Genomic DNA, 13,288 nt, shown 5'->3' on the forward strand with positions numbered 1-13,288 from the left:
TATATATGCATATATAGAAACAAAACTTGAACATCATAATATATGAAATTCACCATATGTGAATTTCCCACAGAATTTCTTCAAAGCATGGATTTTAACAGTTGTACTATATTTTATTGTAGAGGTACCATATATAACTTACCTACTGCTCCCCTCTCCAGATCACAGATTATAGTTCACTGTTAACATTTACTCTAGAAGGATATCTTTATATATAAATATTTATTCACATATATGATTATTTTCTTAGGGTTGATTTGTAGCACTAGTATTATTGAATCAAAAAGTGTGAACAGTTTTTTTCTTCCCTTTAAATTTTTTCTTCTTTTAATGTTGAAAAATTTCAAAAATAAACAAAAGTAGCGTGGTAAAATGGAATTCCATTTGCCCATCCTCTAACTAGGTGTGAATATTTTTAAGCCTCTTTTTAAATTAATTAATTAATTAATTTTTGGTTATGCTGAGTCTTCATAGCTGTGTCCAGGCTTTTCTCTAATTGTGGCAAGTGGGGGCTACTCTTCCTTGCGGTGCACAGGCTGTTCATTGCTGTAGCTTCACTTGTTGTGGAGCATAGGCTCTAGGCATATGGGCTTCAGTAGTTGTGGCGCTAAGACTCTCGATACTATATAATTGATTTCTGGGAAGAGAAACGTAAATACCAATTTATAACAGGAATATGTGTGAATCGATATCCCACCTCACTCTTGATGACATATATTTGCAATTTTATAGATGAAAAGTAAAAATTAGGTATTTTAATTTATTAGCCAGCTTGTTATCTGCTATTAATTCCTGAGGGTTTTAGGGTGTTTTCTTATAGCTTCTTTGTAGTTTTACTTTTCATATTTAATTCTAATTCAGTGAGAACTTAAGTATACTTAGTGAGGTATATGTTTCAGTCAAATTGTTTTATCCCTTCAGATTCAATTTTGAAGCACTGTTTGTTGAATAATCTAGCCTTTTCCCTTTTGGTTTTAGATGTTTTATTATTGCACTCTAAGTAGTTTGTGTAGGTTATCTCTTTTGTTTTATTGATTACAATAAGCTTTTGAAATGTCCTTAAATAAAATTTGTAGTAGTAAATTTTGAATTTTAAGTAGTGTCTATTGTAGCTGACTGAAGCTCTCTCACGTTCAGTTTACATATTTTCTTGTGTTTTGGTAAAGATACACTTGGGTGACTGGTAAAGAGCCACTTACGTACTATGACATGAATTTGTCAGCTCAGGACCATCAGACCTTTTTCACCTGTGACACAGACTTTTTACGTCCTTCAGACACAGGTATGTGTCGTATCTGTTCTTGGGGTAAATAGTAGTCATTAAAATTATTTTCAAAGTTTTTTAGTGTAATTTATTATACAGAATTATTTGGCTTGGAGTTGTTTGTATCATTGATAAGAAACCCAGAATAAATTGAAACTAATTATGATTGTAAACTAGGTTATTATACTTTTTTGTCTTATACATAATTTAAATTATTTTATACAAATTAATTTAGTTGCTTCTTTTACAACTGAAAAAGCCTTTCAGATCAAATCCAACAATTGCTTATGCAGAGAATAGTGTACCCAGTTTTGGTTGGGGAAATTAACACCTGAAATCATACATTAAAAAAAGAAAAGAGTAAGGCAGAGTTAAACATTGGGGTACAGCATGTGGAGAAAAATTGGGTATATTTTATTCCAGTCATAATTCAGAGAAACATGTAAAGTTGTAGAAGATCATAGAAATGTCTGAGTTTAGTTCTCTCTAATCTTTTCTGTAGAAGTGAGTATGGAGACTCTTATATATTTGGCTTAAAGTTGTTGTTTTGTTGCTGAATCGTATCCAACTGATTGACAGGGATCTTTATCACAACTATTTTGAATGCCCTTTTCCACCTAATCTATGCTTCTACTTTTATCCTTCAAAATTAAAAGTCTTATTCTCTGGGAAGCCTTCTTTGATCTTCTCTGCCGTTCAACAGTACTTAGTCCAAACCTCAGTAAAATAATTTTAGTTAGTTTATTCAACTGTGAACACTTATTTGTTAATATTATGATGTTGCTTTAATATTTGTCCTCCCTAATAATGTGTGAAACTTTGGAAGTAAGAGACTATACTTGTCATCTTTGAATCCTTATTGTCTAACACACTGCCTGATATACTGTAAATATTAATATTTATTCTTTGATGGAAATATAAATGATTGAATAGCTTTGATGTTTCAGATGTCTTAAGCAGTTTCATTAATAATAGCTAACACTTGTGTAACACTTATTATATATGAAGCACCGTTCTAAGCAGTTTATATAAAGCTACTGATTTAATCTTCCCAATCACTTTCTGTTGTTCGGTTGCTAAGTTGTGTCTGACTCTTTGTGACCCCATGAACTGCACCACGCCAGGCTTCCCTGTCCTTTACTATCTTCTTGAGTTTGTTCAAACTACATCCATTGAGTCAGTGATGCTGTCCAACCATTTTATCCTTTGTTGTCTCCTTCTCTTCTTGCCCTGAATCTTTCCCAGCATCAGGGTCTTTTCCAGTGAGTTGGCACTTTCACACTCCAGAATGTCTGGCTCTAGGTGAGTGACCACACCATCGTGGTTATCTGGGTCATTAGGATATTGCCACCTCTTCTTTGTCTCTTCTGCCTTTTATTGTGCTTACCTTTGCATGAAATGTTCCCTTGCTATCTCCAATTTTCATGAAGAGATCTCTAGTCTTTCCCGTTCTATTGTTTTCCTCTATTTCTTTGCGTTATTCACTTAAGGCTTTCTCATCTCTCTTTGCTATTCTCTGGAACTCTGCATTCAGTTGGATATATCTTTCCTTTTCTCTTTTCTACTTTTCCACTTCCTTTTCTCTTTTCTTTTCTCTTTCCACTTCTCTTCTTTTTCTTGGCTATTTGTAAGGCCTTATCAGACAACCACTTTGCCTTTTTGCATTTCTTTTTCTTGGGGTTGGTTTTGGTCACCATGTCCTGTACAGTGTTATGAACCTCTGTCCGTAGTTCTTCAGGTACTCTTGTCTACCAGATCTAATCCCTTGACTCCATTTGTCACTTTCACTGGGCCTTCCCCTGTGGCTCAGAGGTAAACTATCCACCTGCAATGCAGTAGATGCAGGAGACCCGGGTTCGACACCAGGGTTGGGAAGATCCAGGTGGAGAAGGAAATGGCAGTCCTGTCCAGTATTCTTGCCTGGAAGATCCCATGGACAGAGGAGCCTGGCAGGCTACAGTCCATGAGGTGGCAAAGAGTCAGACACAACTGAGCACTGTCTAATCATAAGGGATCTGATTTAGGTCATACCTGACTGGCCTAGTAGTTTCCCAATTTTCTTCAATTTAAGCCTGAATTTTTCAGTAAGGAGCTAATGATCTGAGCCACAGTTAGCTCCAGGTCTTATTTTTGCTGACTGTATAGAGCTTCTTCATCTTTGATTGCAAAGAATATAATCAATCTGATTTCGGTATTGATCATCTGGTGATGTCCATGTGTAGAGTTGTCTTTTGTGTTGTTGAAAGACTGTTTGCTATGACCAGTGCATTCTCTTGACAGAACTCTGTTAGCCTTTGCTCTGCTTCATTTTGTACTCAAGGCCAAACTTGCCAGTTACTCCAGGTATCTCTTGACTTTATACTTTTGTATTCCAACCCCATATAATGAAAAGGACATCTTTTTTTTTTTTTGGTGTTAGTTCTAGAAGGTCTTGTAGGTCTTCATACAACCGGTCAACTTCAGCTTCTTCATCTTTAGTGGTTGAGGCATAGACTTGGATTACTGTGATGTGGAGTGGTTTGCCTTGGAAATGAACCAAGATCATTCTGTCATTTTTGAGATTGCACCCAAATACAGCATTTTGGACTCTTGTTGACTATGAGGGATACTCCATTTCTTCTAAGGGGTTCTTGCCCACAGTAGTAGATATAATGGTCATCTGAATTAAATTTACCCATTCTCGTCCATTTTAGTTCACTGATTCCTAAGATTTCGATGTTCACTTTTCCATTTCCTTCTTGACCATGTCTCATTTACCTTGATTCATGAACCTAATCTTCCAGGCTCCTATGTGATACTGTTCTTTACAGCATCAGACATTACTTTCACTACTAGATACATCCACAACTGAGAGTCATTTCCACTTTGGCCCAGTCTCTTCATTCTTTCTGGAGCTGTTATTCTGCTCTTCCCCAGTAGCATATTGGACACCTGTTGACCTGGGGGGCTCATCTTCTGGTGTCATTATCTTTTTGCCTTTTCATGATGTTCATAGGATTCTCAACACAAGAATGCTGAAGTAGTTTGCCAATTCCCTTCTCCAGTGGACCACATTTTGTCAGAACTCTCCACCATGACCTGTCTATCTTGGGTGGCCCTGCATGGCATGGGTCATAGCTTCATTGAGTTATACAAGGCTGTGATCCATAAGATCATTTTGGTTAACTTTCTGTGATTGTGGTTTTTATTTTGGAGACTGTGGGATTATAGTTCTTGTTTCTTCTGTCTGCCCTCTGATGGTTGAAGACAAGAGGCTTGTGCAAGCTTCCTGATGGGAGGGACTGGCTGTGGGTAAACTGGGTCTTTCTCTGGTGGGGCAGGCCATGCTCAGTAAATCTTTAATCCAATTTTCTGCTGATGGGAGCCTGGCAGGCTACAGTCCATGAGGTAGCAAAGAGTCAGACATGACTGACAGTGTATAATCATAAGGAATTTGATTTAGGTCATACCTGAATAGCCTAGTGGTTTTCCCTATTTTCTTCAATTTAAGTCTGAATTTTGCAATAAGGAGCTGCTCCCTCCCTGTTAGTTGTTTGGCCTGAGGCAACCAATTCCTGGAGTCCACAGGCTCTATGGTAGAGCTACTCAGTTCAGTTAAGTTCAGTTGCTCAGTCATGTCTGACTCTTTGTGACCCCATGGACTGCAGCATGCCAGGCCTCCCTGTCCATCACCAGCTTCCAGAGTTTACTCAAACTCATGTCCATTGAGTTGGGGATGCCATCCAACCATCTCATCCTCTGTCGTCCCCTTCTCCTCCTGCCTTCAATCTTTCCCAGCATCAGAGTCTTTTCCAAGAAGTCAGTTCTTCGCATCAGGTGGCCAAAGTATTGGAGTTTCAGCTTCAACATCAGACCTTCCAATGAATATTCAGGACTGATTTCCTTTAGGGTGAACTGGTTGGATCTTGTTGCAGTCCAAGGGACTCTCAAGAGTCTTCTCCAACACCACAGTTCAAAAGCATCAATTCTTGGGTGCTCAGCTTTCTTCACCGTTCAACTCTCACATCCATACATGACCACTGGAAAAACCATAGCCTTGACTAGACAGACCTTTGTTGGCAAAGTAATGCCTCTGCTTTTTAATATGCTATCTAGGTTGGTCATAACTTTCCTTCCAAGGAGTAAGCATTTTTAATTTCATGGCTGCAATCACCATCTGCAGTGATTTTGGAGCCCAAAAAGATAAAGTCTGCCACCGTTTCCATTATTTCCCCATCTATTTGCCATGAAGTGATGGGACCAGATGCCATGATCTTAGTTTTCTGAACATTGAGCTTTAAGCCAACTCTTTCACTTTCCTCTTTAACTTTCATCAAGAGGCTCTTTAGTTCTTCTTCACTTTCTGCCATTAGGGTGGTGTCATCTGTGTATCTGAGGTTATTGATATTTGTCCCAGCAATCTTGATTCCAGCTTGTGCTTCCTCCAGCCCAGCGTTTCTCATGATGTACTCTGCATATAAGTTAAATAAGCAGGGTGACAATATACAGTCTTGACATACTCCTTTTCCTATTTGGAACCAGTCTGTTGTTCCATGTCCAGTTCTAACTGTTGCTTCCTGACTTGCGTACAGATTTCTCAAAAGGCAGGTCAGGTGGTCTGGTATTCCCATCTCTTTCAGAATTTTCCACAGTTTGTGGTGATTCACACTGTCAAAGGCTTTGGCATAGTCAATAAAGCAGAAATAGATGTTTTTCTGGAATTCTCTTGCTTTTTCTATGATCCAACAGTCCTGAACAGTTTTGTGTAATTTTTTGTTAAAAATGTACGTTTGTTGTGACCATATAGTTCTAAATGGAATCTTGTACTTTATATTTTTGTCAAATCCTTAGAGCTACATATCTGGCTCTTCCAGCTTTGAAAAAGGTCCTCCATATAACCTATTTGGCTGGGTGAGTTTCAGACATACTTTCTGACAGAGAAGTCTGACTTCATTTTTTAAATTCAAATAGACATGTTAGCATTCATCCCTATGACAACCATCTCTCTTCTGAATTCAGATTCTAAGATGAAAACATAGGTAAGTCTTGGAGCCTTGCCTTGAGCTTATCACTTGGCCAAAACAAGATTCCACTGCCTTTATTATCCCTTACTAATGCTTTCTTTGCCTTACTATGAGAGAACCTTCCCTTAGGGACAGTGCATGCTTGATAGTAAGGGGAGAAAGGGTGCTGATAAATGAAACTGGTAAAAATTATTACTCCCTCCCCACTCTACAATATACTTGAATTCAGAACTTCCAGCAGCCAGAATACTCTATTTCTACATTGGCAGGTGGCTTCTTTACCAGCTGAGCCATGAGGGTAGCCCCTTGTATTTCTAATACTGAGCTTCCCTGTTAAATAAGTGAATGGCACAAATCTCTATTATAGGTTTCTTGATTAAAAACGGTTGCTCCGAAACCCAAACTTTGACTTGTTCCTGAGGCACCTGGACATTTTTACACTCTAGGGCAGTGCACCTTGGAAAGTTTCAGGATGGGTGAAAAGTAAGCTTTTCTTTTATGAAGTAGAAATAGGTAATATATCTTGAAGGGAGCAGGGTGAGGCAAGGAGCCTGTGTTGGGTAGGAAAGGGAAACCAGCATAACACATAGACTAATCAGAGGAGCATTCTTCAATTAGATCAGTTACAGGAAAGAGTCATATAAAGTTGAAGCTTTAGAGGTTGATTCTCTTAAATTATGTGTCCCATTTTGGTCATTGCAAAGTTTTATGTAGTACTTCCAGAGGTGTGCAAAATCCCAGTTAAAGACTGAACTAGACTTTATCTATGAATGATAATCCAGAAATGGACTATTGGTTCCATATTGATCTTTATAGATACTCATATAAATATAATGATTTATGTCTATAGTTTTATATTAAAAAAAATGTGTCTATATGTGTGGTGTGACAAATTTCTCTTGACTATTGTCATTAGTAATGACTAAATTAGTAGATTTTTGTTCTTACTCTATTGATCTGTTTATTTAGGACAGTGAACAGACAAAATCAAGAGATTATTTAACATTAAACTCCAGATTTACAATTTTAAGTTAGAAAATATGGACCCACGTTTCCACTTGGCAGTAATCAGTTAGACCTGAACTGTGATTCTCTTTTAGACAGTGCATGTGCTTTTAGTTCTGCAAGGTCTCAAGGCATTTATATTTCTGACCTCTGGTCTTGTATTGAATGGTAGTTTGTCTCTTCTGCTTGTTAGCGTATTAGAATAGTATTTAACTTGAAAAATAGATAAATTTGATTGAATTGTTAACTGCTTGTGGTATTTCTTAAGCATGTCACGAATTCTTAAAGAGAACTTTTGAAGACTATAATAAATCAGCAGTTAAATACTAAATCAACCATTGAATACTAAATGATTTCTAAACCTTGTTTTAGAGGGAAGTAAATATTTTCCTTCCTCTACTTTATTTCCCATTTCCTCTTTAGCTTAGAATTACATTGGTTGTGAGGGATATTAAGGCTGGATAGAGTATTTAAAAACATATGAATAACAAAAAATGCTTAATGGTAGATTAAATGACTTTACTAGAAATAGAAGAAATACAAATGAAAGTGAGATAGTTTTCATGTATTAAATTAGCAAAGATTGACACTACTCATTGTTGTTAAGGAAGTGAGGAAATAGTCACTCTCCTACACTGCCTGAAAAAATGTAAATTAATACAATCTCATTGAGAGGAATTTGGGAATATATATCCAAAGTCTTTTTAAAAGATGCATACATTTTTAACCATTCCACTTCTAAAAATGAAATATTTGGCCAGGTATACAAAGATAGATGTTAAAAGATGGTTATCATAGTTTTAGCAAAGAATTAATTATCCATCAAAAGAGAACTGGTTAAATAAATTACTATGTATACTTAATATGCTAGAGTACCAGGTAACTATTTAAATTGTTAATAAAATTCAGTGTCAAAATTGGACCTGAAAATATCATGTAACTTATGGAAGGGAGCCTCATCATCAAAAATGGCAAGTTAAGTATTATATTTAATTTTTAGGTAATATTTTAATGTTTAAGCAAAATGCTATTCTTTACCTGTGTATTATCATATGGGTGCTGACTTGCATCAGTTTGTCAAGTTCAGGAAGCATTAGCTGTCAGCTAGCTAGTGACATGTTTGATATGAGAAATGTATTTTTATTACACAAGTAGAATATATTGTCTCCTTTTCTAAGCCAAGACTAATATTTTGTTTCCAAAGGAAAACTCTAAACGTTTTCCACATTATTCTTTCTGGACAGTTGTAGGTTTCCTTCCAAAAGCAACATTCATAGATTCTCTATTTTTCTTATCAAACTTGAAATAGACCAGATAGTTTCATGGATCTTCTTTGTTTATTTGTTTGTTTAATTTTAAAGAAATTTGCTTAATGTGAAATTTTCGATTTGGTATAGTAAATGATAACAAAACTAATATTGTTATTCCAGAGAGATCCTAATTCAGGCTTTTCTTGACTCTTAGTAGAGACTCATATTTTCCATAAATGTACTGTATCCTAAATTAATTCCTTTTCCCCCCCTTTAATATAAAATACAAATTCAAGCATTCTTTGTGGACTGAATCTTTGATTAGATAAAAACTTTGATTTTTAAGGTTTTTGTGTATTTTTAACAGTTCCATAGAACCTTTCCAAGAGGATAAAAGAATAAGAATATTTCATTAATTATAATCTGATGTCAATTTTAACATACATTTAGATATATAAATGTTCATGTATAATAATGATATAGTTAACTTGATTGAGTATCACCTATGTTATTATTCATATAAATGAGAGAAATAATATTTTAATTTCTATTTTATGTGAAGCTTCCAAATTTAGTGTAAACTTTTCATAAGGTTAATGTGAGCCATCACCCCCGTTTGTTGTTTATGTTTAAGCACATGTTATTTAAATCTTTGTTTATTCTTCTAAATCATTCTTTATATGTTTTGCATAAGATAATTTATGTTTGCCATCTCATCTACTTTTTGAAATGTTTTTCCTACAGTTATGCAGAAGGCATGGAGAGAAAGGAATCCTCCAGCTCGAATCAAAGCAGCCTATCAAGCTTTAGAATTAAACAATGAGTAAGTTTGAAATACAATATATGGAAAATAAGTTTGTTTTGAAGGAAACCCAGGCAAATGATTTTGTTTCCTTTTTTCTATCCCTAAGACATTTGGAGTCATTAATAGTCCCCTTTCTCTTTTTGCATACTAGGGACAAAATTTGCAGTGTTCATTGACATTTGTTTTTTGCTTCTGAAATTGTAAACTTATCTTCTATGCTTTCGAATAGAAATTATGTAGAAATATTTTTCAAAAGGGGGACTACTGATCTAATTGATGATAATACTTGATAGAGTACTAAAATACTTATGCCACCCATTTTAATTTTGTTTTTCATTTATGTCATTCACTGAAAGCATTCATTCAGTACTGAGACCTATAGTTGCTAGTAGGGTTGGAGGATTGGGAAGGGAATTCAAAATAAGAAAAACTTGGCTCTAACCTTATTATTTTTAATGTTAGCATTTATTTTTTTAAAGTTCCTTCTATCAACTTTGTATTTTAAAAAGTATAAGTGAACTTAATATTTAAGTAAGAGAGATCAATAAATATTGATCTAATATTAAATAAATGCCAAGAGCAAAAAATAGGCCTAGTTGGGATTAATCAAAGAATGCCTCCTGAATAATGTGAATTTAGCATTATCCCCATACTCCTCCTTTCTCCCCTACCATAGATGTATTAATCCTTTTTAAGAAGACTTACCCCAGGGTAGAACAAAAATGGCAGTGTAGGGAACTCAACAAGCAGTGAATCAAGTTTATTGAGACTCTGAAAACTAATCAAAAGTTTATTGCAACGTAGAGAATGCTTAATCAATTTTAAGAAATAACTGAATTTCTTTAGAGAGTTTTATTTATTTGTTTATTTATTTTTGGTGTTTTAACTTACACTAACTATCCTCCACCCCCTAGCTCAGTGGTAGCCTTGAAGACAACAGTCACCCTTCTGGGTATAATTCCATCTAACAAAGGAAGCAAACTGGATCATATTCTCAAAGAACAGTGGTCTGATGGTCTGACTGGTCTGATGAACCTGTGAAGGACCAGCTCAAAGGGCTTGCCTGTTTTACTTTGGTTAATTTGAAACTCTCCCAGCACTGACACAGCTACACTGCGGGAGGGGGGGCAGTTAGTGGGGTGGGTGGGCTGGCATTTGTTGAAAGTATTTAAAGGCAAATGTATTAGGGCCTGCTGCCAGGAGCAAGGGGTAACAACAGGCAAACAATAGACAGACTAGAAAGGTTGGGAGGAAAGGCTGAGGAATGAGAAACTGGGAAATAAAGGTTTTTGAAAGCTTCCACATATTTCTAGGAATCTCAGCAGCTACACACATGCCCAAGTTTGGGCACTTGCTCAGAAAAGATTTAAGGCCCTAAGCTCTCATGTCTGTCTAACTTTCAGGTTCTGCACAAACAGAAAGGGAAAGCTAAGGCAGAGTTGTAAACTGCCTGACTGAATGTTGAAGGTATGCCCCCATACACACACAGAACCCATCTGCAAAGACTTGTTTTTTGTTTTGTTTTTGATTTCAGGGGTTTAGGGCAATCTCTATCAAGTCACTAACTAACCATTATGCTAAAAGAGCAGAGACTTCACTAGTCACTCATGACAGAGAATATAAACTACAAAATCAGTTCAGAAGTTATTAAACAAACAACTATAAACAGCAACAACAATCCCTGGGGAGGAGAGGAAATCTGATTTCTAGAGTTGCTAGATTATAATATTTTAAATTTCCAGTTTTCAACAAAAAAATTATAAGACATACAAAGCAGAAAAATATGCCTTTCACAGAGACAAGAAGGAAATGAATAGAAACTGCCCTTGAAGAAGCCCAGACTTTGGACTTGCTAGACAAATACTTTAAATCAACTATTTAAAATATGCTCAAGGAGGTAAAGGAAGCCATATACAAAGAACTAAAAGAAACCATGAGAATCTGTCTCAGATTAGAGAATATCAGTAAAGAGGTAGAAATAATAAAAACTAAATAGAAATTCTAGAGTTGAAAAGTTTAACTGAAATTTAAAATTTCCTCTTGGGGTTCAGCAGCAGATCTAAACAGGCAGAAGAAGGAATCAGCAAACTTGATTTTGATCAAAAATAAAAGAATGAAGCAAAGAGAACAGAGCCTAAGAAACCTGTGGGACACTGTTAAACATACTTACCTATGCATAATGAAGTCCCAGAAGGATAGAGAGAAAGAGGCAAAAAAGACTATTTGAAGAAATATTGGCTGAAAAGATCCCAAATTTGATGAAAGGTATGGATCTACACATCAAAGAAGCTCAATGCACCCCACAGAAGACATACTCAAAAGATATCCATAATGAGATACATTATAATCAAGCTTTCAAAAGCCAGAGATAAGGGCAGATACCTGAAAGCAGCAAGAGAGAAGCAACTCATCACATATAAGTAATCCTAAAAAAGATTAACAGCTGATTTCTCATCAGAAACCATATAAGGCAGTGGATAATATAGTTAAAGTTTAGGAAGAAAAAAACCTGTTAGCTCAGGATTCTGTGTCTAGCAACCCTATCCTTCAAAAAAAAACAAAAGAAGAAGACATTCTCAGATAAACAAAAACAGAGTTCAGTGCTAGTAGACCTGAACTTCTCCTACAGGAAATGCGACAAGGAGGCCGTCAGGCTGAAATAAAAGGATACTAGACAGTCTTGAGTCCACACAAAGCAGTAAAGAACACCAGAAGTGTAACTGCATAGGCAAATAAAGTCAATATTAATTTTTTTTGGTTCAAAGTTCTTTTTATCTATATGATTTAAAAGACAGCTGTGTAAAACAGTCCTTGTAAATCTGTGTTGATGGACATACAGTTTATATAGTTGCAATCTGTGACCATAATAACATAAGGGGAGAGGAGCTATATAGGAGCAAAGTTTTGTGTACTATTGAAACTAAATTATTATTAATACATTCTTGGTTTTTGTAAGTTGTTAAATATAATTGTTAACTGTTAACCACTAAGAAATAAAAAATATGATAAAAAGAAATAAGGGAACCAAAATGGTGTACTAGAAAATATCTGTCTAACACAAAAGAAGACAGTAATGCAGGAAATGAGAACAATAACAAGAAAAAAGACAGGATATATAGAAAACAAATAGGAAAATGGAGAAAACAATTTCTTCCTTATCACTAATTATGTAAAGGTAAATAGATTAAGCTCTTTAGTTAAGAGGCATTGAGTAGCAGAATGGATAGGGAGAAAAAGTAGTCCAACTATATGCTATCTACAAGAGATTCTTTAGATTCAAAGACACAAGTATAAAGTGAAAGTGTGGAAAAAAATATTCCATGCGAATAGTAGCCAAAGAGAGATAGAGTGGTTAAACTAATACCAGACAAAATAGACTTTAAGATAAAAATTTTTACAAGACAAAGTTTGACATTATATAATGACAAAAGTTCAATTTATCAAAAAGATATAACAATTATAAACTTGTATACATCTAATAAGAGAGCCCCAAAGCGTATGAACCAAAAACTGGCAGAATTGAGGGAGAAATAAAGAGTTCAACAGGAATAGTTGAAGATGTCAACATCTCATTTTCAATAATGGATAGAATAACTAGACAAAAGATACACAAAGAAATAGAAGACTTGAACGAACAACACTGTAAACCAACTGTATCTAACAGATATCTACCCAACAACATTTCCATACACCCAAAGTGTACATGGAGCATTCTCCAGGATGCATCATAGTTAAGACATAAATAGTTCTCAATAAACTTAAAATGATTGAAATCATATAAACTATCTACCCTCACTACAGTGAAATGAAACTAGAAGTCAGTAACAGAAGGAAATTCAGGAATTTCACCATATTGGAATATGTGGAAATTAAACAACAAACTCTATAGACAAATAATGTCAAAGGAGAAATCACAAGATAAATTAGAAAAATGCTTTGGGATGAGTGAAAATAAAACATA

General features: G+C 35.3%; 1 protein-coding gene across 50 annotated transcripts in view; it reads left to right on the forward strand.

Annotated features, from left to right (window-relative positions):
• The window catches only part of ST7L (suppression of tumorigenicity 7 like), a 190,540-nt gene that overhangs the window by 19,072 nt on the left and 158,180 nt on the right, over positions 1-13,288 (forward strand). For all 50 annotated transcript variants that reach the window (XR_014054754.1, XR_014054750.1, XR_014054756.1 and 47 more), the window contains 2 exons: positions 1,167-1,282; positions 9,267-9,345. Coding sequence is in view for 41 of the 50 variants with exons in the window: in XM_081493559.1 (XP_081349685.1) it covers positions 1,167-1,282; positions 9,267-9,345 (195 nt within the window). In the remaining 9 variants the exon portion in view is untranslated. The remainder of the gene's footprint in view (positions 1-1,166; positions 1,283-9,266; positions 9,346-13,288) is intronic.

Source organism: Giraffa tippelskirchi, chromosome 5, assembly GCF_054371585.1.
Source record: "Giraffa tippelskirchi isolate mGirTip1 chromosome 5, T2T-mGirTip1v1.2.pri, whole genome shotgun sequence".
NCBI lineage: Eukaryota > Metazoa > Chordata > Mammalia > Artiodactyla > Giraffidae > Giraffa > Giraffa tippelskirchi.